This window comes from Diabrotica virgifera, chromosome 2 (assembly GCF_917563875.1).
Source record: "Diabrotica virgifera virgifera chromosome 2, PGI_DIABVI_V3a".
Lineage (NCBI taxonomy): Eukaryota > Metazoa > Arthropoda > Insecta > Coleoptera > Chrysomelidae > Diabrotica > Diabrotica virgifera.
Window position 1 is genome coordinate 281,427,824 of NC_065444.1, and position 27,665 is coordinate 281,455,488.

At 31.2% G+C, this 27,665-nt stretch overlaps 1 protein-coding gene across 1 annotated transcript in view; it reads right to left on the reverse strand.

Moving 5' to 3' along the window:
* Positions 1-27,665, reverse strand: part of LOC126879895 (tachykinin-like peptides receptor 86C) — an 883,727-nt gene that overhangs the window by 591,806 nt on the left and 264,256 nt on the right. The window contains exon 4 of the mRNA XM_050643239.1: positions 17,727-17,838. Within this exon, the coding sequence (XP_050499196.1) occupies positions 17,727-17,838 (112 nt within the window). The remainder of the gene's footprint in view (positions 1-17,726; positions 17,839-27,665) is intronic.

Sequence of the window (27,665 nt, forward strand, 5' to 3'; positions counted from 1 at the left end):
GTTTTTGCCTTCATATTCCATCGAGATATTTTGTATGTCTAAAAATTGTTGAACTTCTAACTTCTTCTTTATATATACTCTATATTATTTTTATGTTATCCAGTAGTATTTTGTCCGTTTTGTTTTAAGTTGACAAGAGGTCATCCTTGCTCAAAAAAGGACATCAGAGTCCCGCGGAAGATACCAGCCAACTGACCTTCAATATCTATTTAAAAAAAAGTAAGGTACAATAATTAAAAAAAGTTATTTTAATTAGTAATAATTGTTTAACTAGTTTCGAGGATAAATAAGCCACAATTTTACTAAAAAAAAATGATTTTATTAACGTTTCGACGCCCAAATCGGGTGTCGTTGTCAAAATAAAAAATTATTAATGAATTAAACAAAAATGTTGTTGCTTAGTAAAAAATTCTTATAATAATTTATTTAATCTGACTCATTTACATCGGCAATTCAGACATAATATATTATATATTTTAAAGTAGAAGACTTCAACATGATATTGCCAACATTTATGAGTTGCGTTCCTGGGACGACTTTATTGAAAGATAGTTCATTCGATTACATTCAACCACAACTCAAGAATATCCGTCAAAAAAAAAAATCATAACATGTGATCTGTCTTTAAAAAGACAACCACATGCAATGGTGACAGTAAAATCCTCGCGCTAGAGATTCCATAGTAAATCACGAGGGAAAACCAGGAAAAAACCTCGTGATACTATCCCGACATCGTAAGTATTATATCTTATGTCTTACTTTAGTTTACTTTCAAAACTAATACCAAATTCTGACCTTAATATGTACATAATATGTTATTTTAAATTATAAATAATATTAATAATACATAGATACATATTAGAATACATATAAACAATACTAAAATATAAAATATGTACTCTATGTATATAATCATGTATATAAACTCGATATGTTATTGACTTACTAATCCTGGTATTTTCTTTATATTGACTTCCTCTTTTAGTATGGGTAACCACATTTTACTGCATTATACCGAGGAATTTGCGACACAATTGGTTTCATTTAGTATAATTTAAGCCGCTTCTTTGATTTTTCTCTTTTTACTCTCTGTTTCTTTCATGACTATACTTGAATCTCTCCACTGAACTCTATGTTCATTATCCCATGCGTGTTGACATATTTGAGATCTATCAAATTCTCTATTATTAATATAAGACTGATGTTCTCTTAGTCTAACGTTTAATGGTCTTGATGTTTCACCTAAATAAAATTGTTCGCATTCACAAGGTATTTTATAAATACAATTCTTTGTTCTTTCTAGTTCACTGTTAGGTTTAGTTTTAGATAGAATAGATCTCAACGTGTTTGTTGTTTTAAATGTTGTTGAAATGTTGAATTTATTTCCTATTGTTTTAAGTTTCTTTATCTAAAACTTAACCTAACAGTGAACAAGAAAGAACAAAGAATTGTATTTATAAAATACCTTGTGAATGCGAATTATTTTATTTACGTGAAACATTAAACGTTTGAATAAGAGAACATCAGTCTTATATAAAAAATAGAGAATTTGATAGATCTCAAATATGTCAACACGCATGGGATAATGAACACATAGTTCAGTGGAGAGATTCAAGTATAGTCCTGAATTAAGTATTTTCTATGGGAAATAAGCCACAATTTTACTAAAAAATGAATTTATTAACGTTTCGAAACCCAAATCGGGTTTCGTTGTGAAGAAAGAACAAAGAATTGCATTTATAAAATACCTTGTGAATGCGAACAATTTTATTTAGGTGAAACATCAAGACCATTAAACGTTAGAATAAGTGAACATCAGTCTTATATTAAAAATAGAGAATTTGATAGATCTCAAATATGTCAACACGCGTGGGATAATGAACATAGAGTTCAGTGGATAGATTCAAGTATAGTCCTGAAAGAATCAGATAGTAAAAAGAGAAAAATCAAAGAAGCGGCTCTAATTATGCTAAATGAAACCAATTGTGTCGCAAATTCCTCGGTAGAATGCAGTAGGATGTGGTTACCCATACTGAAAGAGGAAGTCAATAGAAGGAAAATACCACGATTAGTATGTCAATAACATATCGAGTTAGTACAAATTTTATATTTTAGTATTACTTATTGTATATCTATGTATTATTAATATTATTTATAATTTAAACATTAAAGTCAGAATTTGGTATTAGTTTTTTGAAGGTAAATTAAATGTAAGACCAAATACTTACGATGTCGGAATAGTATCACGAGGTTTTTTCCTGGTTTTCCATCGTGATTTACTATGGAATCTCTAACGCGAGAATTTTACTGTCATCGTTGCATTTGGTTGTCTTTTTAAAGACAGATCACATGCTATGATTTTTTTTACGACGGATATTCTTGAGTTGGGATTGATTTCATGTAATCGAATGAACTATCTTTTAGTAAAGTCTTTAGTAAAAATATCATTTTAAAGTCTTCTACTTTAAAATGTATAATATACGTTTGAATTGCCAATATAAATGAGTCAGATTAAATAAATTATTAGAAGAATTTTTTTTACTTAGCAACAACATTTTTGTTTATTTTAATAGTATTTTGTATTTTGACAACGAAACCCGATTTGGGCCTCGAAACGTTAATAAATCCATTTTTTAGTAAAATTGTGGCTTATTTCCCATAGAAAATACTTAATTATAAAAATGCCACAAGGAAATAGCTTCAGAACAACATTATAGTCCTGAAAGAAACAGATAGTAAAAAGAAAAAATCAAAGAAGCAGATTTAATTATTTTAAATGAAACCAATTGTGTCGCAAATTCCTCGGTAGAATGCAGTAGCATGTGGTTACCCATACTAAAAGAGGAAGTCAATAGAAAGAAAATACCAGGATTAGTAAGTCAATAACATATCGAGTTAGTACATATTTTATGTTTTAGTATTGTTTATATATCTATGTATGGTAGAGAAAGATCGATGGAAGGGATGAGAATGGGGAGTCTGAACTTGAGAGAGAAAAGATGGTCACTGTGTGATTAATATCGGGACGGGGCAGTCCAGTTTTTGAAAAGTGAGAAATCAGTGTAAAGTGGTGAAATCGGCATTTGCGAGCAGAATTAAGTTGAAACGAAATCGTTGACCGGTTGAGAAGTAAAATTTTTCTGTGTCCGAGAAAGATTCCTTTGTTCTGTCTAGAACGAGTAGCTGATTGGTATCTATTTGCACAAGATATCGAGCAAGGAGAAACTGAGGAGAATTCGAGCGAGTTCTGTTTTTGTTTGTTTTTGAAGCAGTTTGGACGAGAGGGACTTTGTCGCAACATCCAAAGAGTACGTGAGGAAGAATCAAGGACGACGCAATCTGGGAGAAGAAGGAGTGAAGAAACAAAAAATTAGTCAAATCATTTGTTGAAATGGAGAGAGTTTGTTTATATCTACATCATATATGCTAATTTTTTTTTGTATTGAACAGTTCTATAACTCCGTTAGTCATTCCAACTGTAAGTAATCAATTCAAAAGGAAAAAAGTAAATTTTATTAAATTTAGTATGAACAATTGATATTTTTTTTTAAATAATTATTTTGTGTTAAAACATCAGAATTAAAACTTGATTTATTAAGTAAGAAGTTGTTGCAACAAACTTAGATTTTAGTATTTTTGTTTAAATCTTATTAATACGGCATATTGGATAAATAAATTATAGATTACATTTATATGATATTGAATGTATTTAGTTTCCCTGTCTTATCCTGGAAGCAGTAAGCAACTAGAGATACTAGAAGCCACGAATTTAAGGTATTGCATCGAATACAAAATTAGCTCCGAGAATAAAGTTTATTTGAAAATTTAATTTGAATTTGGTTTTGTTTACATAGGCAGCAATTAAATTAATTGAGTGATTAATTAAATTAAGAAATTGCTAATCAATCTAATAAAACAGATAAAGTAGAGCATAACAGTACATATTAAGGTCAGAATTTGGTATTAGTTTTGAGAGTAAACTAAAGTTAGACCTAATACTTACGATGTCGGGATAGTATCACGAGATTTTTTCCTGGTTTACCCTCGTGATTTACTATGGAATCTCTAACGCGAGAATTTTGCTGTCACCATTGCATGTGGTTTTCTTTAGACAGATCACATGTTATGATTTTTTTGTGACGGATATTCTTGAGTTGGGGTAGATTTCATGTAATCGAATGAACTATCTTTCAATAAAGTCGTCCCAGGAACGCAACTCATAAATATTGGCAATATAATTTTAAAGTCTTCTACTTTAAAATATATAATATATTATGTCTGAATTGCCGATATAAATGAGTCAGATTAAATAAATTATTAGAAGAATTTTTTTGCTAAGCAACAACATTTTTGTTTAATTCATTAATATTTTTTGTATTTAGACAACGACACCCGATTTGTGCGTCGAAACGTTAACAAAATCATTTTTTTAGTAAAATTGTGGCTTATTTCTCATCAAAACTAGTTAATTGCAAAAATGCCACAAGAAAATAACTTCAGAACAATAATTGTTTATTAGTTCAATAATTTAATAATTACTAATGAATATCCCTAGGATGCCCTGAATAACGAGTTTTAATTTTTTTAAATGGATTTGAAAGTTTTAGTGTCCTCGTATTGTCATAAAATTTTCAACTGTCTGAAGACATGAGTTTTAGATTTTAGATAGTTGAAAACGCATCATTTTGAAAATTATTAATTTGTTTCTAGTGTCACATTGAAAAATTATCGTCCAAAAACTAGTTGATATATTTTATTTAAATTTTGTGTGATAATTGAACATATAAAGAAAATTGTTTCGCCAAGTAAGAACGTATGATAGAAGTAAGGAAGTAAGTAAGAAAATATAATAAATAAAATTACAAAAAAAAAACCTTTTTAACTATTTTTTGTGATTTTTAGTATTTTTTCATTAATAATACCAATTTTTCTTATGGTATGGTGTTCAATAAAAAGTTAGAGCATTAAGCATTAATAACGGTAATAATTATTCTTTTAGTATGTTGTATAATAAAAAGTTAAAACCACTTTGAGAACTCATGCATAGCGAAATTATGATTTTTAGTGATACTTGGAAGCGGTTTATGCAAAAAATTGCGTTGATATATCTCCCACAAAACACAAAAATAATAACAATATAATTAATATTTTTTAATACCTATTCCTGTGGTTTATGATATTTTATAACGAGTGTACAGGCTGGGCAGAATGTCCGAATAGCCCTAAATTCGCCATATTAAAAAATATGACGTTTTATATTTAAGCCTTCGATATTTCATTTAATGGCTGTTAAAAATGTAATATTTGCAATAATCGTTATGTAAATTACCTTTATGATGATGCCCTCCTTACAATCATATAATGAAGAGACCATTCATGATTGAATACTCAAGGATAAAACGATTTTCGAGTTAAAAAAAATTGGAGAGGATTCATTTAGGTATATTCAACCTTGTAATTCTGTAATAGGGGTAATTAATTTTATGTCACACCAGTATTAAGGTTAATATATTTGCACTTGTATACGTTTGCTATTTCAATAAAAAATCCGAATCACTGTATGACATTTTCCTTTGAGTGAAACGGTATATGCGACATTTTGTAATACGACAAAAAAAAAGATTATAGGCGGTTGTGAATAATGGTCAAATGGACCACACAAACCGTTCTGGGAAATTTTAAAATATTCAATTTCTGGGAATCTTTTGTAACACAAAAATGACGCAAACGCGAAAGTTTATAAATAGACCAAAGCAGATCTATGAAAAAGCTACATATTATAGATTTGAGGGGTGGCATTCTGATTAAAATTGGGAATTTTGGAGCAAAGTCGAACTGAAATAAAATAGCTATAATTAAAATTTTCTGTAAGAGACTGGTTAAAAATGTTTTAATTTATTATGGTGCGTCCGATATGTGAAACAATTGAGCGTTTCATGGTACAGGCACATAATTTGGACCACATATACTACACATATAAAGGTTCAAATTTAGATATGAGGCCATCTCAGATTTTGCCTTTTACAAAAATGGCGGGCATTCAAAATAGCGACTAAACGTATGTGACTAATAGCACGATAACTTTTGAACGAGACGTCCGATTTCAACCAAATTTGGTATATAGGTTCTTTTTTTGATGTATAAGATCTAGGTCTTGAACCGCAAGAATCAGTTGACCAAAAGTTGTATTTTTTCTGGTTTTTATGTAAAAATATGTTGTTTTTGAAGATATTCTTCTTTAGCGGCGAATCGATTGAGGGTAAAATTTGATTGATCCGCGCGCATGCGCACACCGACAGTATGGTATTAGTTGTTATACGGGCTCTGATTGGGTGTTGAAATTTTGAAATGATCTGTCAATAATTGTTCAATATGGAGGTTATCGGTAAACAAAAATATTGTATAATATTAGTTTTTATTGATGTGTGGACAGAAATAAAATAAAAAAAAAATGAATAACCATTTTCAATTTCGTTGCAAAACGAAACTACAGCCGAACCATATTCTAGTCCAATCAGAGAGTGCTGCAAGCACCTCTACCGGTTTCGAAACTTATTAGTCTCTCATCAGTAGGCACATATGCTGCTCTCCCTGATCCAACCAAAACAAACCCCAGCGTGCAGTCCCGGATTGCAACGAACGAAATGGCATAGATGCCCTAGCGGCAATTGCTAGCAAAAAGACTAAGTTTTCACTCTAATGGCATATAAAACAACATAATGCTATTCTACATCCCACCAGAATGAAAACAATGGGAACTGGTGGGATGTAGAATAGCATTATATTGTTTTATACGCCATTAGAGTGAAAACTTAGTCTTTTTTTGCTAGCAGTTGCCGCTAGGGCATCTATGCCATTTCGTTCGTTGCAATCCGGGACTGCACGCTGGGGTTTGTTTTGGTTGGATCAGGGAGAGAAACATATGTGCCTCCTGATGAGAGACTAATAAGTTTCGAAACCGGTAGAGGTGCTTGCAGCACTCTCTGATTGGACTAGAATATGGTTCGGCTGTAGTTTCGTTTTGCAACGAAATTGAAAATGGTTATTCATTTTTTATTTACATTTACTCTGTGTGGAGTATGAAGGGAACCATTCTCGTTGGAACTTTACCGCGCTGAGCAGATGGGACCTGAATTGTAAATTGTAGAATTCCCTCATCTTCCTTAGTCTCAGCATCCGTATGGCTTGCAAATTGTAGAAGCCTCGGAGGTGTAACCAGAGAAGGTTCCCATTGTTTTCATTCTGGTGGGATGTAGAATAGCATTATGTTGTTTTATATGCCATTAGACTGAAAACTTTTTTTTTAAATAAAATCAAATTTATAATTATAGTGACTTTTTAAATAGTTTTGAAAAGCCGCAGGTACGTAATTCTAAATGTTTCAGTTGGAAATACCTAATAGTTTCAATACCTATCTATTTGGAAAATGTAAACAAAATAATGTAGTTACCTATTAGTAGGCAATGCTTTAATTTACATAATCTGATTACGAACAAACTTTCTACAAATCTTCATCTCATATATCGTTTTCTTACTCTATATTTTGTTGTATTTTATTTCGACAAAAATCAAACTAATAATTTTAGTAAATTCATATAAATTTATGGTGTAAACGTTTAGTTTGTGTATATTCCCACATGACGTATACGAGAGTTGGGTGCAGTTTGAAATGGCGTCAACTTTCGTACGGCGCGGTAGACGTGAAGTGGGTTCAAGCCCCAAGCAAGTTATTATTTTTTTATAGATTTTATGATTGTAAGTATATTATTATATAATTTTTGAAGATATTCTTCTTTTTTGAAAGTGCTAGATAAGAAAGTTAGTTTGATTTTTAAATAAAATAAGTACAAATAACGTTTTAAGTATATTTTCTTCGTTTAAATTACCTATTATATAATATAGAAGAATATCTTCTTACGTGCGTACAAAGTACACACACATTCTTTTTTTTTTCAATTCTTTCCCCCTGTATATATTCATTTTTCAAAAGGGTAATACCGCCATTGAAAAGAGTGTAAAAATATTTTTTAGGATATATTTAAAACTTTTTAGTTATATTAATTACCATTTAATAAATGCATAATGTATCATCACATGTACCTATATGCGGCAGATTAATGTTGAATGGCCGCCATTTTTGTAAAAGACAAAATCTGAGATGGCCTCATATAAATTTGAATCTTTGTATGTGTACTGTGTGTGGTCCAAATTATATGCTTCTACCATTAAATGCACAATAATTCTTATATTATTGGCCCGAATCTGCCCCACATAGGTTCATAGGTACATACATGTGAAAATGGGTTATGCATTTATTAATTGGTAATTAACATAACTAAAGATTATATATTCAAGGTTATATATTCAGATTATAGGTTCAAAATATTCCTAAAGTACATTTTTACGCTTTATTCAACGCCGGTATTACCTTTTTGAAAAATTAATATATACAGGGTGAAAAAATTGAAAAAAAAACAACATATTTTTACATAGAAAATCAGGAAAAACACAACTTCTGGTAAACTGATTCATCCGGTTCAAGACCTTGATTTTACACCTTAAAAAAAAGGACCTATATACCAAATTTGGTTGAAATCTGACTTTTCGTTCAACAGTTATCGAGTTATAAGTCACATATGTTTAGTCGCCGTTTTGAATGCCTGCCATTTTTTTATGAGGCAAAGTCTGAGATGGCCTCATATCTAAATTTCAACCTTTGTGTGTGTAGTATATGTGTTCCAACTTATATGCTTCTATCATTAAATGCACAATAATTCTTATAATATTTAGAACGAATCTGCCGCACATAAGTACATGTGAAGATAAGTTATGCCTTTATTTAATGGTAATTAACATAATTAAAAAGTTCAAAATATTTCCTAAAAACATATTTAGGCTCTTTTAAATGCCGGTATTACCTTTTGAAAAATTAATATATACAGGGTGAAAGAATTGAAAAAAACAACAAATTTTTACATAAAAAATCAGGAAAAACACAACTTCTGGTAAACCGATCCTTCCAGTTCAAGAGCTCGATTTTATATACCAAAAAAAAGAACCCATATAGTAAATTTGGTTGAAGTCGGAGTTTTAGTTCAAAAGTTATCGTTCTATTAGTCACATATGTATCGTCGCCATTTTGAATGCCCGCCATTTTTGTAAAAGGTAAAATCTGAGATGACCTCATATCTTTTGAACGTTTATATGTATCGTATAGGTGTACCAAATTATATGCTTTTATTATTAAATGTGCAATTATAATATTTGCACGAATCTGCCGCACTATTAACCTTACTGCAAAACAGCAATAAATAAATACACAGAAACAATCTTTTCATATTCGATAAAAGGAAAAACAAACCTTTCTTATTCAATACTTTCAACCACTTAAATTGATCATTAATAATTTTGCAATCTAATTTTTTTTAAGAAAATAAAAGCCTATATAAGCCTAAGCTTATAAACAGTAATTGTAAGTTAAAAGAAATTCTAAAAATGGCTTAGGAAATTACTCGGAAAGGCGCTTCTTTTATTAGAAAAAAAAAACGGTTGTATTACGACCAGTGATTTCTGAGATACAATCGGTCAAAATTGACTGGCATTAGCGATAATATTTGTTATAAACTATACGATGGTAATCTTTGACGGCGGGTGTAATTTCCTCACCAAAATAATTTTTTACCTGCGTTTGGAAGGGTATGTCATAATCCTACAGGTATTTTCCTCACCAAAACTGAAATGGTTGCTCAGGTAGATTTTACTAAAAGGCATTCAGGGAATTATTGATCTACTATAAAATTACAGTAGGTATCTATAATAATTATTTAATTAATTAATTATGGTATTTTATTTTTAGTCATTATTGGAATTTTGACAAAAATGGCATGTTTAATAGAAAGTAATCGCGGTAAACCTTTACTAGTATTTGAAAATTTTATTTTTTATAAGGTGACAGTTTTAAAAAGTGAAGAAGTTTTCTGGAGGTAATAAAACAACTTGTAGTACGAAATTGTTTATTATAGGGGCAAATACAATGACTAGAAGTATTCTATGACATAATCATGAACTAAATCGTCAGAAGATAGATCGAAAATTTTTTTCTAACTCTTTAAACGTAAAAATGAAAGAGAATATACCTACTGAAAAACCAGCAAAAATTATTCACCAAGAGCTTGCAGCTAATTTGCCTGAAACAATTACTACTTACTACGATTGATGTCAGTTACATAAGAAAAAATATATACAGTGAGCACGTAAAGGTTGGAATAAATTCATTTTCTCCAGAATGGACGATTTTGGTAAGAAATCCCGAGACAGGTCGATTTTTATTTTTAAATTACGACTTTTCGACATCTATATCATACCAGTGACGTCACCCATTTGGGCGTGATGACGTCATCGATGATTGTTTTAAATGAGAATAGGGGTCATGTGCTAGCTCATTTGAAAGGTAATTCAATTCTCTATGCAGTAATATAAACATTAACATAATTATTTACACAGGTTGTCGAGCAAAAAATTTTTTAATTAAATTTATTGGCATAAAAAGAAGAATATGCTGAGCAATTTATTTTATTCAAAATACATTTTACTGCTCTCAAAAATCAGAAACAAATATGTTTATGTGAAAAATAATCATTGTTTTTCGTTTAAATTAATGTTCAAACTTTCAACAAGCAGATGGGTGGCTGCTTTAATATTGAATTTAAGCAAAAAACAATAACTATTTGTCAAATAAACATTTTTTCCTGTTTTCTGATAGCGGTAAAATGTATTTTGAACTAAATAAATTACACAGATTTTTCTTTTTATATCAATAAATTTAATTCAAAAAACAATTTTTTGGACACCCTGTATAAATAAATATATTAATGTTTATACTACTAAGTAGACAATTGAATTACCTTTCAAATGAGCTATCACACGACCCCTATTCTCATTTAAAAAAATTATCGATGACGTCATCACGCCCAAATGGGTGACGTCACTATATAATATATACGCCAAAAAGTCGAAATTTAAAAATAAAAATTGACCTGTTTCGGGATTTCTTTTCAAAATCGTCCATTCTCGAGAAAATCAATTTATTCCAACCTTTACGTGCTCACTGTATACATTATCGACGAAAAATGATGCCTGGTTGACTTCCTTCCAATATTGATGAGGCTCAAGAATTTGTGAAGAGGTGTGCTCAAAAAACAACCAAGGGGGAAAATTTTCTGTTTATAAACTGTGTCAAAACTAAGATAACTGCATTTAGTTGTGAAACAAATATAAGACTTTTAGCCACATTGAATTTTATACAGAGAGGGGCAAAATTGTGGATTATATTCATTTTCTCTAAAATGGACAATTTTGGAAAATAATCCCGAAACGTCGATTTTTATTTTTATATTCTCTGGCAGCAATAGAATGTATTTTGAGTCAAATAAATTAAATAAATTCTTCTTTTTGCGTCAATTAATTTAATCAAAGAATTATTTTTTGGCCACCCTGTACAAATAATTATGTTAATGTTTATATTACTGAATAGACAATTAAATACCCTTTCAAATGAGCTACCATACGACTCCTATTCCCATTTAAAAAAATCATCGACTACGTGATCACGTTGAGATGGATGACGTCACTAGTATGAAATATAGACCAAAAAATTGTAATTTAAAAATAAAAATCGACCTGTTTCGGCATTTTTCTCCAAAATCGTCCATTTTAGAGAAAATGAATTTATTCCATAATTTTGTCCCTCTCGTATGTATGTATGGCACATTTCTTACTGTACCACATATTATTTGCAATTATTCAATTGTTATGGGCTAATTAATGGGCATTATATTTCTTTATTATACTGTTTACTGCCAAACAAAAAAACAAAAACTTACAACAATTTTTTTATTTGTTAAAATCAGAAATTTTTAAAGCTCTCAAAATTGAGTTTAATCCTAGTAAAATTTTTATAGATTTTGAAAAGGCTATACATAATGCAATCATTCAAATGTGTCCGAACACTGAAATACATGGTTGTAGATTTCACCTACACCGAGCTTGGTATAGAAAAATTCAGTCTCGTGATTTAACATCAGAATATACAAAAATGATTCTGAAGTAGGTAAGTGGCTCAAACAAACTTTTGGCCTTACATATTGTATATATATACAAGCAGAAGACGTATCAGATTGTTTTGTGTTTGATTTAATGTCATGCAAACCAGAAAATGAAATTTTAAATAGATATGTTGATTATTTAGTTGAAACTCATATAGACGAAAATACCACATTCTCCCCATATTTGTGGACAGAGGCAAATTCTTCTGTTATTCGTACTACGAATGCTTGCGAATCTTTTCATTCGCATTTTAATTCGTCGTTTTATAATACGCATCCATCCATATAATATAATCTTCTTAGAATAAATTAAAGAATTTCAGGTATATACTATGTTAAAATTTAAAGTTTGCATATTGCAAAACCTATCAAAGATAAAGAAGTTAAAGTGAAATTGAAAAATAAATGTATTAAAGATATCAGTCTAATCAAATGAAATGGATTTTGTAAAGTGTGTCTCTTAGTATAATAATAGTAAATAATAAATAATAATTTATACATTTTGAATATTATCTATATTATAAACTATTATTATAATGTAAGGAATTTAATGTCTTTTATTCGGATTTCGGATGCTTTCATAATAATCATTCTTAAATTACATCTATATTTTTATTTTATTACCTCAGTGAGTTGGCGAGGAAAATACCTACCAGATTAATACGAACCCTTAAATTTGGTGAGGAAAATACCTGTCGGATTATATGGTTTTACTGGTTGGTGAGGAATTTACCTCCGCCCATCTTTGAATCAGTACCTTTATCTTTCAGAGCCCTTTCTCGAAAAAAAATTTAATTGTCTTCAAGATATTCCTAAAATTATAATATTATATTATAGCAATCAAAGCGATCGGTATTGCGCCCGAACAATATCAAAATAACTAAGTAGAGCTAATTTAATTTTTCCTCTTTAAGGGCAATTCTGCTTGTTCATTGGCGGATTCATACATCTACGGAAGGTTGTCACTTCATCTTTTGCGCGGTTGGCCGACACTTCTTCTATCGATTGATGATTTATAAAGACCGGATTATATGTTTTTTGCATATCGAAAACCATCAAAGATACAATCAAACGCTTCAGGATGTGGACGAATTATGATAATTAAAGGCGTTTGACACTAATTTAATTTTACATATTTAGAATATTTTCGGTTTTTTAACATATTTTGATGGTTTGAACATATTTTCGACCGTTTGACATATTTTGGCATATTTTTAACATATTTTGGCATATTTTTAACATATTTTGGCATATTTTGACATATTTTTGGCTGTAAACAGCTTGACACAGTTAACCATGTAACAATGGTTAGGTTTTTAAATGATGCATTCATGAACTTTTTCCTTCCCGACATTGTTCCAGCTAACAAAATCTTGCTTATGGTTTCCGATGCTGCGTCATACATGGTCAAATCTTGCCAACAACTAAAAGTTTTATATCCCAATTTAATTCATGTGACGTGTTTGGCGCATGGTTTAGACTTTTAGACAGAGTGGCGGAAGAAATTCGAAATTCATTTCCTACATTTAATAGTTTAATTAGTAACGTGAAGAAAATATTTTTAAAATCGCCTTTAAGGATTCAGATATATAAAGAAAAATTTCCAAATACTCCTTTGCCACCGGAGCCTATAATCACAAGTTGGGGAACATATTTAAAAGCTGCCTGTTTTTATGCGGAACATTTTCTCCCCATAAAAGAACTAATTTTATGTTTTGAAGAAACAAATATTGGTGCGATTTTAAAATGCAAATCAATTTTAGAAAACAGAATCGTTTCCACTACAAGAGTCCCTTAATTTAATTCAGAAATTTAAGGAAAACGCTGAAGAAGTTTCTGGAAAAATTGGACAATCAATAAATAAAAAATGGATTGAAACTTTACAGAAAAATAGTGATTTAAAATTATTATTACAGGAAGCAAACCAAATTATTTGTGACGATTTTGATGTCACTACCAATTTAAATGCGGAGATTGTTAAAGTTATAAAATTTGCATCAATCACATCAGTTGATGTTAAACAAAGATTTTCAACATACAAATTACTACTAACGGATAGGCGACATAATTTTACTATTGAAAATATTTTAAAAAATTGTGAATTGTTTTTATAAGAAGGAATAAAATGTAGAAACGTAAGTAATAGTAATAGGTACTAGATAGGTATACATTCGTATATTTAGGTTAATTTTGTCAATATATGTACTTACCGTTATTTAATAAAACTTTTATACATTTTTAATGCACATTTTCTTCTTAATTTAAAATATTTTTCACATATTCCACATATTTGGAACATATTTTAAACTTTTAGGGAATATTTTCAACATATTTTACTCATATTTCAGACATATATATGCACATATTTCAGTCAAAACAGGAACATATAATCCGGTCTTTAATGATTTATCATCTCCTGCTATTTTGACCACACGTGTCTCCCCCATTCTGCTTGTGTGGTTATTCCATTCTTTATTTTTTCTATTTAGTGTCTATTTGTCTATACACCGTATGTTACATTGTCTTCTAATGTCTTTAATCAAATTTAATTTCAATGTTTAAAATTCGTATACTAGTCGAGGCATTGAAGCACAAAAAAAGGCCTTACTGTCGATTTTTGGCGCAGTAAGACGGATTTTAATGCAGTTTGATGCGTTGGATTCGTGAGAATGTCAGGAAATTTTGTGAACTAATGTAATGAATAAGAAATCTCAAATTGCATTTGTGCATAAGAAAAATGCATTTCAAAAATGAATTTCGCTAAATAGTGGGAAAAATTGACTCAATTTTCTTACTCGGGGGTTTTTGGGGTCGTTGAAAACGAATATGAGGTCGGCGAGAGTGTGCAAACTACCTGGTGCCTGAAGCGGGTGTAATAAACGTCTTCCTCTGGAGTATTGTGGTAATGTATCATATAATTGGCTTACACTCATTACTAGGAGGTTTTTGGGGTCGCTGAAAATGAATATGAGGTCGGCGAGAGTGTGCAAACTACCTGGTGCCTGTAGCGAGTGTAATAAACGTCTTCCTCTGGAGTATTGTGGTAATTTATCATATAATTGACTTAAACTCATTACTCGGGGGGTTTTTGGGGTCGCTGAAAATGAATATGAGGTCGGCGAGAGTGTGGAAACTACCTGGCGCCTTAAGCAGGTGTAATAAACGTCTTCCTCTGGACTATTATGGTAATTTGTTAAATAATTGGCCCAAACTTGTTACTCGGGGGTCTTTTGGGGTCACTAAAAATAAATATCGCAACGACTAAATTCTAATTTCATATCATTTAAAGCAGTTTGAATTAAGTCGCAAGTGGATGATGTGGTTTTGCCTTGACAGAAAATTACTAGATACAGAAAGTACTTAATGGCTATTTCCAAAAATAAAAAGATTGTTATTGAAAAAATTCTTTCATCTGTTAATGCATTTACCCAGCATTTAAAAAGGGTATATTTACAAACACAAATTTGGCTGCATGGAGAGGACATTAACATGAACCCAACCGATTGGGGATAGGAATTACAAAATAATGTATTAATTCCAGTTAGAAAGACTCAGCCATCTGGTCCTCCAAACATTTTAAATTTAATATTCTGTAGTTGTAAGTCAGACTGCGGCAACTCATGCGGGTTCAGGAAGCTTGGGTTAGTTTGTAATTTAGCCTGCAAAAATTATGCAGGCTCTGATTGCACAAATATTGCATTGGACACGAGAGAGGAAGGCAATAATGAAGAAGAAGATGATAATGATGAAGAAAATGAATTTTAAAGATAAATTACGATAAATTTTGTATAATGAACTTTTTTAACCATAAATATATTATAATAATAAAAATTTATGTTTATTTATAATAAAAATACCACCCTTTTCGATCACTATAGTTACATCGAAGAAAATAGATTACCCCAAAAACTCCCGAGTAACGAGTTTAAACTAATTATATGATAAATTACCATAATACTCCAGAGGAAGACGTTTATTACACCCGCTGCAGGCACCAGGTAGTTTGCACACTCTCGCCGACTTCATATTCGTTTTCAGCGACCCAGAAACCCCCCGAGTAATGAGTTTAAGCCAACTATATGAGAAATTACCATAATACTCCAGAGGAAGACGTTTATTACACCCGCTGCAGGCACCAGGTAGTTTGCACAATCTCGCCGACCTCATATTCGTTCTCAGCGACCCCAAAAACCCCCGAGTAAGAAAATTGAGTAAATTTTTCCCACTATTTACCGAAATGCATTTTTGAAATGAATTTTTCTTATGCACAAATGCAATTTGAGATTTCTTATTCATTACATTAGTTCACAAAATTTCCTGACATTCTCACGAATACAACGCACCAATCCGCATTAAAATCCGTCTTACTGCAAAAAAATCGACACTTCAATCCTTCAATGCCTCGACTATACGTATAAAAATGTATTTTCTCGGCTTCCAATGGATATAGATAATTTATAATATAATCTATATTATAGAAACCTAAATTATATACTACGAATTACTTAAGATTCTTTATTTTTTTATAAATAAATTTATTTATTACCAAATAAGAATAAAAAATACCGTTTTAATAACAAACGAAAATTTGAAACATTGTTCTCACTAAATTGTTATTGTAGGGGAGCCCAAGCGGGGATTTTTGCAGTTACTCGAGCGCGTCAGATTATCATATGGGGAGAAACCTGGTGCCCTGCAGATGTACCTCTACCATATATTGGCTCTTAATGCTAAGTATTAACATTATAACTTAAGGACCCCCCTTAACAATGTACCTCATTGTTAAGGGGGGTCCGAAAAAAAATGTAACCTTAGAAAAACTCGAAATCGTCAGATTAATATAAGGTAAGTTAAGTACATGCAAAACAGTGTATATTTCAAAAATCTGACGATTTGTGCGGGGTGCAAGGAAATCTGTGAGTCAAAAAGTTTCACAAAAAAAAAGCGAATATTTCGGGAAATACATGACAGATCCAAAAACTGAAAAATACATACTCAATATTTTTCAAAAATCTATCGAATGCTACCAAACACGACTTTCCACGGTGAGGGGAAAGCGCTCGAGTGACTGCACATTTTGCATACTTTGCTCCCCTACCATAATAATAGTTTAAAAATTGGACGCTATTTCTACAAAAAATATATCCATTGTTTACTATAGTTGTATATTATCGGAAGATCTCGTCATACACTTGGCTGCTTAGATGTCCTGAGACAAACGTATTTCCCTGAACTAATTTGCAAATTTTAAGATGTCGTGACAGAATAATATATTAGACATTGTAAATATTATTTTAATTTGTTAACTACTAGATGGTAAACCATAAAATTACCCATTACGTGCTTGTCTTTTATAAAACACAAAACCAGATTTTTATTGCAACCTATTTGGAATTTCTACTCTTCTACACTAATTTATCACACCACTAAACAGTAAGCAACAGATTAAAATAGTCTTAAAATCACTTCACGAAATCAGATAAAATTGATCTGATTCAATTGTAAATTATTTTGTAATTGTAAATTGTATTGATTAAATACATTAACTAAATTGGAAAATAAAACTATTTACATTATCCACATCCTAGGAATTTAAGACATAATCATATAGAATTGTCTTACCTTTGTAACATATAAATGAAGTTAAAGATGCAGTTGAAGGTGGTTAGCAGGAGGTCAGCTGTACTAAGGTTAACGAGGAAGTAATTCGTCACCGTCCTCATCCTCCGATGAGCTGAAACAAAGGGAGAAGTCAGTATCAAAGTGAATCTTTCTGTGCTATTGGAGATGCTTTGAGAAATAGAGAATCGTCGTCATATTATCATTACACTGATTGGTTCGTTAAAATTGAAAATAATTTCTCTACAACGTCTTGATGTAACTTGCGTAAATTAAATTGACTTTATTTTTGCAGAAAACAAAAGATTTATTTGAAAGTCGGTCAAACCGGCAAACAGCAAACTTGATAGTACGTAAATTTTTTTTATTAATCAGCTAAGTACTTTCAACACATTACGTGTCATCATCAGAGCTTCGGTCTATTATAAATCCTTCATAGAAGAGAAACTGCCAAACAACAGTGAACTGAACTCACAATGGTTTGACGCAGCCATATTATCTTTTTAAAAATAGAAATAATTTAGATGTGAATTTATTCATTTTAAGGGGTTTTTATACCCGAGATCTGTGTCTTTGCCCAGAATCTATGTTTTTTAATGTGTTGTTTGGCAATTGCTCTTCTATGAAGGATTTATAATAGGATGAAGTTCTGATGATGGCTCGTAATGTGTTGAAAGTACTTAGCTGATTAATAAAAATTTTTTTACACACTATCAATTTTTTTGAGAACATACACCTGTTTGCCGGTTTGACCTACTTAGAAGTGTGTACAAGTCATACAGTCTTTTTCAATTCATTTGAAAGTGACTAATTATTTTTTTCCTTTACGTAAAATACCTCGTGGAGGTACAGGAACACTAACAATAGCTATATAATATACAGTATGGTGCAAATGTACGGAATAAATTCATTATTTCGTAAACCGGTGACTTTAAGGAAAAATCCCGATACAGGTTGATTTTATTTTTAAATTACGATACTTTGGCATATATGTCATAATAGTGACGTCATCCATCTGGGCGTGATGACGTAATCGAGGATTTTTTTTAAATGGGAATAGGGGTCGTGTGACTCGTGTGCTAGCTCATTTGAAAGGTCATTGAATTTTCTATTCAGTAATATAAACATTTGAAGAGTTTAAGAATAAATGGATGAGGGTCCAAAAAGACAAGTTTTGAGATATTAAGTTTTTAAGCTTTAAAACTAGATATAAAAATAATTAACAGAAAGTGCACTTGATTTTGGTTACTAAATCATTCAATAACTTACAGGGAACGTATAGGCTATGTTTTTGTGTTATCAATAAAGACCGGATTATATGTTCCTGTTTTGACTGAAATATGTGCATATATATGTCTGAAATATGAGTAAAATATGTTGAAAATATTCCCTAAAAGTTTAAAATATGTTCCAAATATGTGGAATATGTGAAAAATATTTTAAATTAAGAAGAAAATGTGCATTAAAAAATGTATAAAAGTTTTATTAAATAACGGTAAGTACATATATTGACAAAATTAACCTAAATATACGAATGTATACCTATCTAGTACCTATTACTATTACTTACGTTTCTACATTTTATTCCTTCTTATAAAAACAATTCACAATTTTTTAAAATATTTTCAATAGTAAAATTATGTCGCCTATCCGTTAGTAGTAATTTGTATGTTGAAAATCTTTGTTTAACATCAACTGATGTGATTGATGCAAATTTTATAACTTTAACAATCTCCGCATTTAAATTGGTAGTGACATCAAAATCGTCACAAATAATTTGGTTTGCTTCCTGTAATAATAATTTTAAATCACTATTTTTCTGTAAAGTTTCAATCCATTTTTTATTTATTGATTGTCCAATTTTTCCAGAAACTTCTTCAGCGTTTTCCTTAAATTTCTGAATTAAATTAAGGGACTCTTGTAGTGGAAACGATTCTGTTTTCTAAAATTGATTTGCATTTTAAAATCGCACCAATATTTGTTTCTTCAAAACATAAAATTAGTTCTTTTATGGGGAGAAAATGTTCCGCATAAAAACAGGCAGCTTTTAAATATGTTCCCCAACTTGTGATTATAGGCTCCGGTGGCAAAGGAGTATTTGGAAATTTTTCTTTATATATCTGAATCCTTAAAGGCGATTTTAAAAATATTTTCTTCACGTTACTAATTAAACTATTAAATGTAGGAAATGAATTTCGAATTTCTTCCGCCACTCTGTCTAAAAGTCTAAACCATGCGCCAAACACGTCACATGAATTAAATTGGGATATAAAACTTTTAGTTGTTGGCAAGATTTGACCATGTATGACGCAGCATCGGAAACCATAAGCAAGATTTTGTTAGCTGGAACAATGTCGGGAAGGAAAAAGTTCATGAATGCATCATTTAAAAACCTAACCATTGTTACATGGTTAACTGTGTCAAGCTGTTTACAGCCAAAAATATGTCAAAATATGCCAAAATATGTTAAAAATATGCCAAAATATGTTAAAAATATGCCAAAATATGTCAAACGGTCGAAAATATGTTCACCCCATTAAAATATGTTAAAAAACCGAAAATATTCTAAATATGTAAAATTAAATTAGTGTCAAACGCCTTTAATTATCATAATTCGTCCACATCCTGAAGCGTTTGATTGTATCTTTGATGGTTTTCGATATGCAAAAAACATATAATCCGGTCTTTAGTTATCAATTTACAAATTACTATAAATATAAATTTATTTATCTTTTCATGTCATGAAATCTCAAGCTAAATGGATGAGGGTCCATTAACGTGTCTTAAAATGAAACTAAAATACAGATAAAGTAGTTTATATTACAAATAGTTTATATTTCAAATAGTTTTAATTCTGTTTAACGAATTATGGACAATCCATTATGAGCGAAGCAATCTCAGAATGGAAAGGGGCATATCCATTGGCAGCAGAAGAATCAACAAGTTAAGTTACGCAGATGATACAAAGGTTTTTGCCGGACCATTGAAAGAATTGACAGAGCTGTTAAAACGAATAGACCTAGTAAGTTTGGAAGCAGAGATACTCGTAAATAAATTAAATACAAAGATTATGATTATAAATAGAAGAAATAACAACCAGCCAAACATTGTTAGAATCAATGATATCTAAGTGGTAAATCAATTTTTGTATCTCGGCACCCTAATAATCAATCCCGGACGATTCACAAAAAAACCAAAACGAAGGTCGGCCATGGCCAAGGAAGCAATTACCAAGCTCATCAAAGTATGGAAAAGCTCGGACATCACCATGGATACAAAGTAAGTCTTGTAAAAACATGGTCTCCATTTTTCTATATCGATCTGAATGCTGGTCTCTGAAGGAAATTGATAAACGCACTATAGACGCGTTCGAAATGTTTTGCTGGCGAAGAATGTTTCCAATACCCTGAACCACCAGAAGAAGCAATAAATCTATTCTTAGACAGTTACATGTTATAAGTAGGCATCGACACTTTGTGACTGAACAAATCACCTCTTACTTTTGCCATGGTTAAGATCACCAACAAGGTATGTGAACTTCATTGCAGAAGAGGTCGGAGTTCATCTATACCTTTGTTTCAGAGTTGCAGAGGATAGAGAAAGATGAAGACAGTTTAAGAGAAATCATTGCAATGCAGCGAAAATTGTTAGATTTTTTGTCGCATGTGAAAATTGAAACCGTATATAAACAATGTAATATCGTTGTTTTATTTTATGAAGGATCGGTAAATTATATGGAAAAGTGCCACAATTTTACTGAAAAAGCATAGAAATATTTATTTACGTTACAAGACCGGAAAGTGGTGATTTTCAGGTTGAGCCAAGCAGATTCCAAGGCGAGCCGCAAGCGAGCACTGGAAGCTTGGGGAGACTAAAAAAAAACACTGACTTTTAAATATCTGAAGGAAAGATGCGTCTAAAATGCTGGGAATTGTTATATTTTTTGTAGTGGTTTAACAAAATTAGTTTCCTGTATATTTTTATGGACTATCTTGCATTGATAGGTTTCCTGTATCAAATTTGTTTTTTATTGAATCTTCAAGGTAGCCTTCTGCTACAGTAGAGGATTTCCATCCTTTTTCCATTCCAAATTTAGCATAAAAGGCGAGTTTGCTAGGGGCTTTTTTCATAGAATGCAATTTTAACATTTGGGTTGAACACTTCTCGTTAAAAAAATAAGTAGCCATTTATGATTAATATCCGGTGGCCTCAATTGCAAATAATTACTGTAAAGTTTCAAATCTCTTTTGGAATTTACAATAAATGTTCTGGTTGTAAAGCCTATTATTAAAGCACCAAATATAGAATTAGGATTCATTATAACCAGTTATTACTTCGTTTAGGGACCGGAAAGAGCTTTTGCCAGTCCCTAACGTCATGAACGGCAAAACGGTATTTTCTGGACAAAAATTATCCAGAAAGTGTAGATTTTCTGGTCGGTATTAATAAATACTTCTAAACGAATGTTGTTTGTAGAGTTACTTTTGTTAATTTGATGCGTCTTCTCCTTCTTAAAGTGCCTATCCATTCTGGATGTTGGCGATCGTCATGGCTATCTTAACTTAGTTTACAGCAGCGCGGAACAGTTCAGTGGTAGTCGTGTTATACCACTTTCGTAAATGTTGATGCCAGGAAATGCGTCTTCTTCTCGGCCCTCTCTTACCATTTATCTTCCCTTGAATAATCAGTTGGAGAAGGCCGTAACGTTCTTGATTTCTCATTACATGTCCTAGATATTCCAATTTTTTAGTTTTGATGATCATGAGAATTTCACACTCTTTCCCCTTTCTACGTTGCTTAATTATTTGTTACTTAATTATTGCAAAAATACCTTCAAAAATTTCGATTTTTTGAAAATTATTAATAGCTTCTATAAAAATGTACACAAAATTTTAATTTTGCTTGAGAACGGGGGTGTTCAATTTTCACATGTCAAAAATATTATCATATTTTTTCCTGTGTTTAATCTCTTATTAAAACCCTTAACTTTAAATAAATCTCAAGCCAGCCCTGTTCAATAGCACTATTTAATCCCTCCTATTTCTTATCCTCTCTCCTCACCCTTACAGACAGACAATTTGGGATTGAGAATTACCTCTTACAACACGTGAGGGTGCAATCTCTCTACTCTCTCTCTCTCTCTCTCTCTCTCTCTCTCTCTCTCTCTCTCTCTCTCTCTCTCTCTCTCTCTCTCTCTCTCTCTCTCTCTCTCTCTCTCTCTCTCATCAGCCGTTCGACGGTCAACAAGTACCACTAACACGTGAGGGTGCAATCTCTTCGCCACGATCTTTCGACGTATCAAGTCGGTACCGTTCATTTCTTGACGGTCCAGCCTTTCTTTTTGGCTGAAACGAACAATAGCAATACGTGCACGAACAGTAATTCGAATTTGACGCCATACACGATTTCGCAACAATCAAAACGCGAGGCACGTGGTACGGAAACAGTAATCTCGTATGCGACCGGCTTCAGTGTTCCGGACAAGATTTCACAACTTGGTAAGACTTTATGATACATATGAATATTGTCCGTATAAAACCTTTATACTCCCACTTGAACTAGTAAAGTAGCAATCCCTAACTACAGTCCACGCCTTCTAAAAGTATATTCATACTCTCACCTATGTACATATTTCGTACAGGGGGACAACAGCACAAATTGAAATTGTTAATAACTAATTTGGAAAAATAAATTTTTAACCAACCCAATTAATTATTAAATAAATGTATCTGTATACTATTTTAACAAATATAACTTTTTGTTACTAAGAAGCTTTAAAAATTTCGCAATATTGAAATTGTTTTTTTTTAATAGCGTAGGAATAAAACAAAATGCCTTATATTTCATTTCGTTAGCTCTACTAAGCTGCCCTGAGCAACGGGCAATGAGTTGGGGTTTTTGTTTTTCAAAGTTTAATTGACTTTTCGTTGGAATTAACAAGTGGAGAATTTTAGTAATCTAAGAAAGGTTCTCTCATTTATACTGACAAATTGACGATGTTATTATCCCGTATAAAAGCAGGATGTTAAAAACAGATTATAACGATGTAAACCATAAAAAACAAACTTCCAATTAAAATTTTGTTTATTTTGGTTAATTTAAAAGATCCCTTTTCATTGAAGGCGAGCTCTGGTGGGTTTAAAATGGAAGGAAATTGATTTTCATCGACGAAATAGAATATACAGTAATTTTATTCTTTCTGATACTTCAACATATTGTAGGTAAAGTTGGGATTTTGCAATTATACATATATTTATATAAATTGCATAGCAAGAGCAGAATAAATGCAATGGAGATGAGACATTTAAGAAGAATAGTTGGAAAGACAAAATGGGATAGATTAAGCAACGAGACTATTAGGAGAATGGCCAACCAAGAACCAATTAAGAATAAACTAAAAAAGAGACAAATGAATTGGTATGGGCATTTGATGAGGATGCAACCCAACAGAATTACGAGAAGAGTCCACGAAGCAAGGAACATTGTTAAAAGAAAAAGAGGCAGACCAAGAAAAAAATGGATACAGCAAATAGTAGAGGCGGGAAAAGTTAAAGGAAAATCACTCGAGGAATTAAAAATAATGGCAGAAAACAGAAAAGAATGGAAGAGATGGGTTAATGTAAATTAAAATAGCGATCCCAAATCCAACACCCTGATAGATAGAGTACAAAAAAGGGGAGCAAGAAAGAAAGAAAGAAAAATATAAATTGCATATTTTGTAAATTAATAGTTTAGCAGTGTTTCATAGGATAGGCAAGGAAAGAGAACTTTTCAACACAGTGAAAGTTAGAAAAACATCATACCTAGGCTACATACTGAGAAATAAGTACCGATTTGCTCAACTAATAGCGAAAGAAAAGATCGAGGGAAAGAGAGAACTAAGGAAAAAACTATCGGGGCTAAAAAACATCCGATAATGGACAGGGCTAAATTTTGAGCAGCTGAGGACAGAGAAAGGTTTGCAAGTATAGTAGTCAAGCTATATTAAGGAAAGAGTATTTTAAGGAGAAGCATATTTTGTAAAAAATCAAACTTTAGTGCATATATTTCGTTTCTTGTCTTTAACCTTAGTAGTAAAATTACCTTACTGTTATCATCATTTTCTTTAGCAGCCTCTTGTGACCCAGTCCTGGATATAGGCCTATCCTTTTTCATATTCGCCTGTTTTGAGCTGTCTGTTGCCTGATTTTTCTTGTCTTTTCTTTAATGTCGTCGATCCATATTTTTGCGGTCTTCCTATGCCTCGTTTATGTGCTCTTGTTTGTATTATTCTCTTTGCCCTCTTCCTCGCTTTCTCTTGCTACTTGTCCTGCCCATTTTCATATTGATTTGCGATCGATTCGATAACATCTTTTGCTTTGGTTGTTCTTCTTAGATCTTCGTTTCCGTTTTAGTATTATCATAGTATTAGTTATCTTATTGTTCCCACCTGTAACAGTCGGTACTGGGTAAAATGATAAATACAAAACCCGTTCTGTTATTAATTTTCCAAACTTTCTTATTTACTGTTCAACAGTAACAGCTTTTTACATTAATAAACTGTTGTTAAATATATTTGTTATTTCAACCCGTCTCACTGCAAGTACAACATAAACTTAATAATAAATATAAATAAATTGTAATGAAATAATATGGAGAAAGAAAAATATCAGAAAAGAAATGAAAGGCAGAATTTACAGAACAGTCATCAGTCATCAGACCAAAATTGACATACACGATACAAACATGACCTGACACAGAGAGGACAAAAAGAATGCCAGAAATAGTAAAGATGAAAACCCTTCGAAAAATCGATGGATTTGGGGCGGAGCTAGAAGTAGATAAATATATTCAACGAAGATACAAGCTGGAAAACATTAATAACTGTCTAAGAAACTGAAGAGTACAATGGAATGACCACATAACCCGAATGACAAAAAATAGAGTAGTAAGGACGGTGAGAGACCGTTCCCTAATAAAAATAGTTCATTTGGAAGAAGAGGGTTATAACTAAGAATTTTCACTTTTTAAGTAGAAAGGTTATAAGATTCATCTTAGTTTATTTAATTTATTTTGTGCAGTGTTTATTGATATTATAGGATTTAATGATTGAGTATGATAGATTTCTGATCTTTTTATCGCTCTGACGAGAATTTTATTTTTTAAGATATCAGGTTTAGAAAAAAAACTTAGATATAACCTTCCTGAATAAAGAATTATTATCTTTTTAATACACTATGTTTGCTTATAAAGTTACATTTTAGGAATTATATTAATAAAGTATTATTAAAAATGCCGTTATATCAATTATGATTTAATAAAACTTATTAATAAAACATTTAAAAAAACTAATTAAATAGTTCGTACAACACAAAATGAAACATAAAGCAATAATAGTACCTAATAATTGTTTTTCTTTACAAATTTTGTGAAAACTTAAATTAGTACTCAGGAAAACATTGCGTTTCTTTATTAAAGACAACAATAATTTGTTGTTAAATTAAATTAATCCTTAAATAATACTACAGTTTAATTTATAATAATTTACCCAATGCAAAAAAAGATAATTCACATACAGTTGAGTCCGCGAATCTTTACCCGTGCGTCATCATTTAAAGCATACGAAATAAGTCGATGATAAGTCGGAAATTGAAATTTACTAAATGCAACAGCAAGTCACCTACTGTTACTTGCTGTTGCGTTTAGTACATTTCAATTTCCGACTTATCATCGACTTATTTCGTATGCTTTAAATGATGACGCACGGGTAAAGATTCCCGGACTCAACTATACCTATAACAAAATAACTATAAAGAATATGGTTACACTTCACAACACCACTTTTTACGCACATTATATTGCTTCTTTTTTATAATAAATTATCCAAAAAAAAGGTACAACTAAGAAAGTATCCTTCTATCAGAACATACTGTTCACTTTTAGTGTTATAACTTTTAAGAAAATTGGTTATATCTTTACTTATAACTCTATATTCCAAAAATAAATCACCCTTTTAATTAAATTAACTTATTTTTGTCTATTATATTCCAAGATATAACTGTTTTCGTTAAAGCAAATAACGTTCTGTAAAGAAAGTTAGGGGAAAACCAAAGAGTTACATTTGCCATCTCTCGGATACTACTGTACTTACACATGTAACTATTTTTCCATAGTATAGTAGAAGTCATTATTTGGAAGGTATTGATGCAATAAAAAAGAACTTTAACATTTTGAGATGTAACCCTCTTCTTCCAAATGAACGAAATGATTAGTGGGAAGGCCACGAAAACGATGGAACGACAACTTACTGGAGTGTCATTGAAACAATAGACAGAGTCATGTTTACACAAATTTAAGAAGAAGAAAAAGAAATTCTAAAGACCAAGAACCATTTTACCTCCAAACGTAGCCGATAATGTAGCACCCGAACAATTATTATAATCTGGCCTTTGTCCACAGTGTTAAATTGTATTCAATACGACATTCTCGGATGTGCTCAATAGCTTCCTTTTTTTTTGACGAAGTAAGTCTTCAACGTTATTTATATATTCGCCACTGAGGGCGAAAGAACTTGAGCAAGATTTAATAAATAACCCGGTCTATATAGACATTTCAAATAACAAAAATTGCCGGAGAGCCAAATTTTTGTAGAGAGCTAGGGTATACCATAACAAATAAAGTTTAAAAAGTCCCCATCGATCCCATGTGTGCGTCAAAAGTTATTGGGGGTCAAAGGTCAAAATTTGAGATTTTTTGGATTTTTTTCGAAAACGGTAAGTTTTATAAAAAAAAAACCTTAAACCAAAGTTGTAGATCTTAAAATTCTCTACAAAAATAGTCCTTACTATTTTTTTCCTAAAAGTTGCCATTCCTGAGATATCGCGATTCAAAGAGTCACATTATACAGTCGAACCCGCTTATTGGAATAGCCTTGGTGCCAAGCAAAAGTATTCGTATAACCGA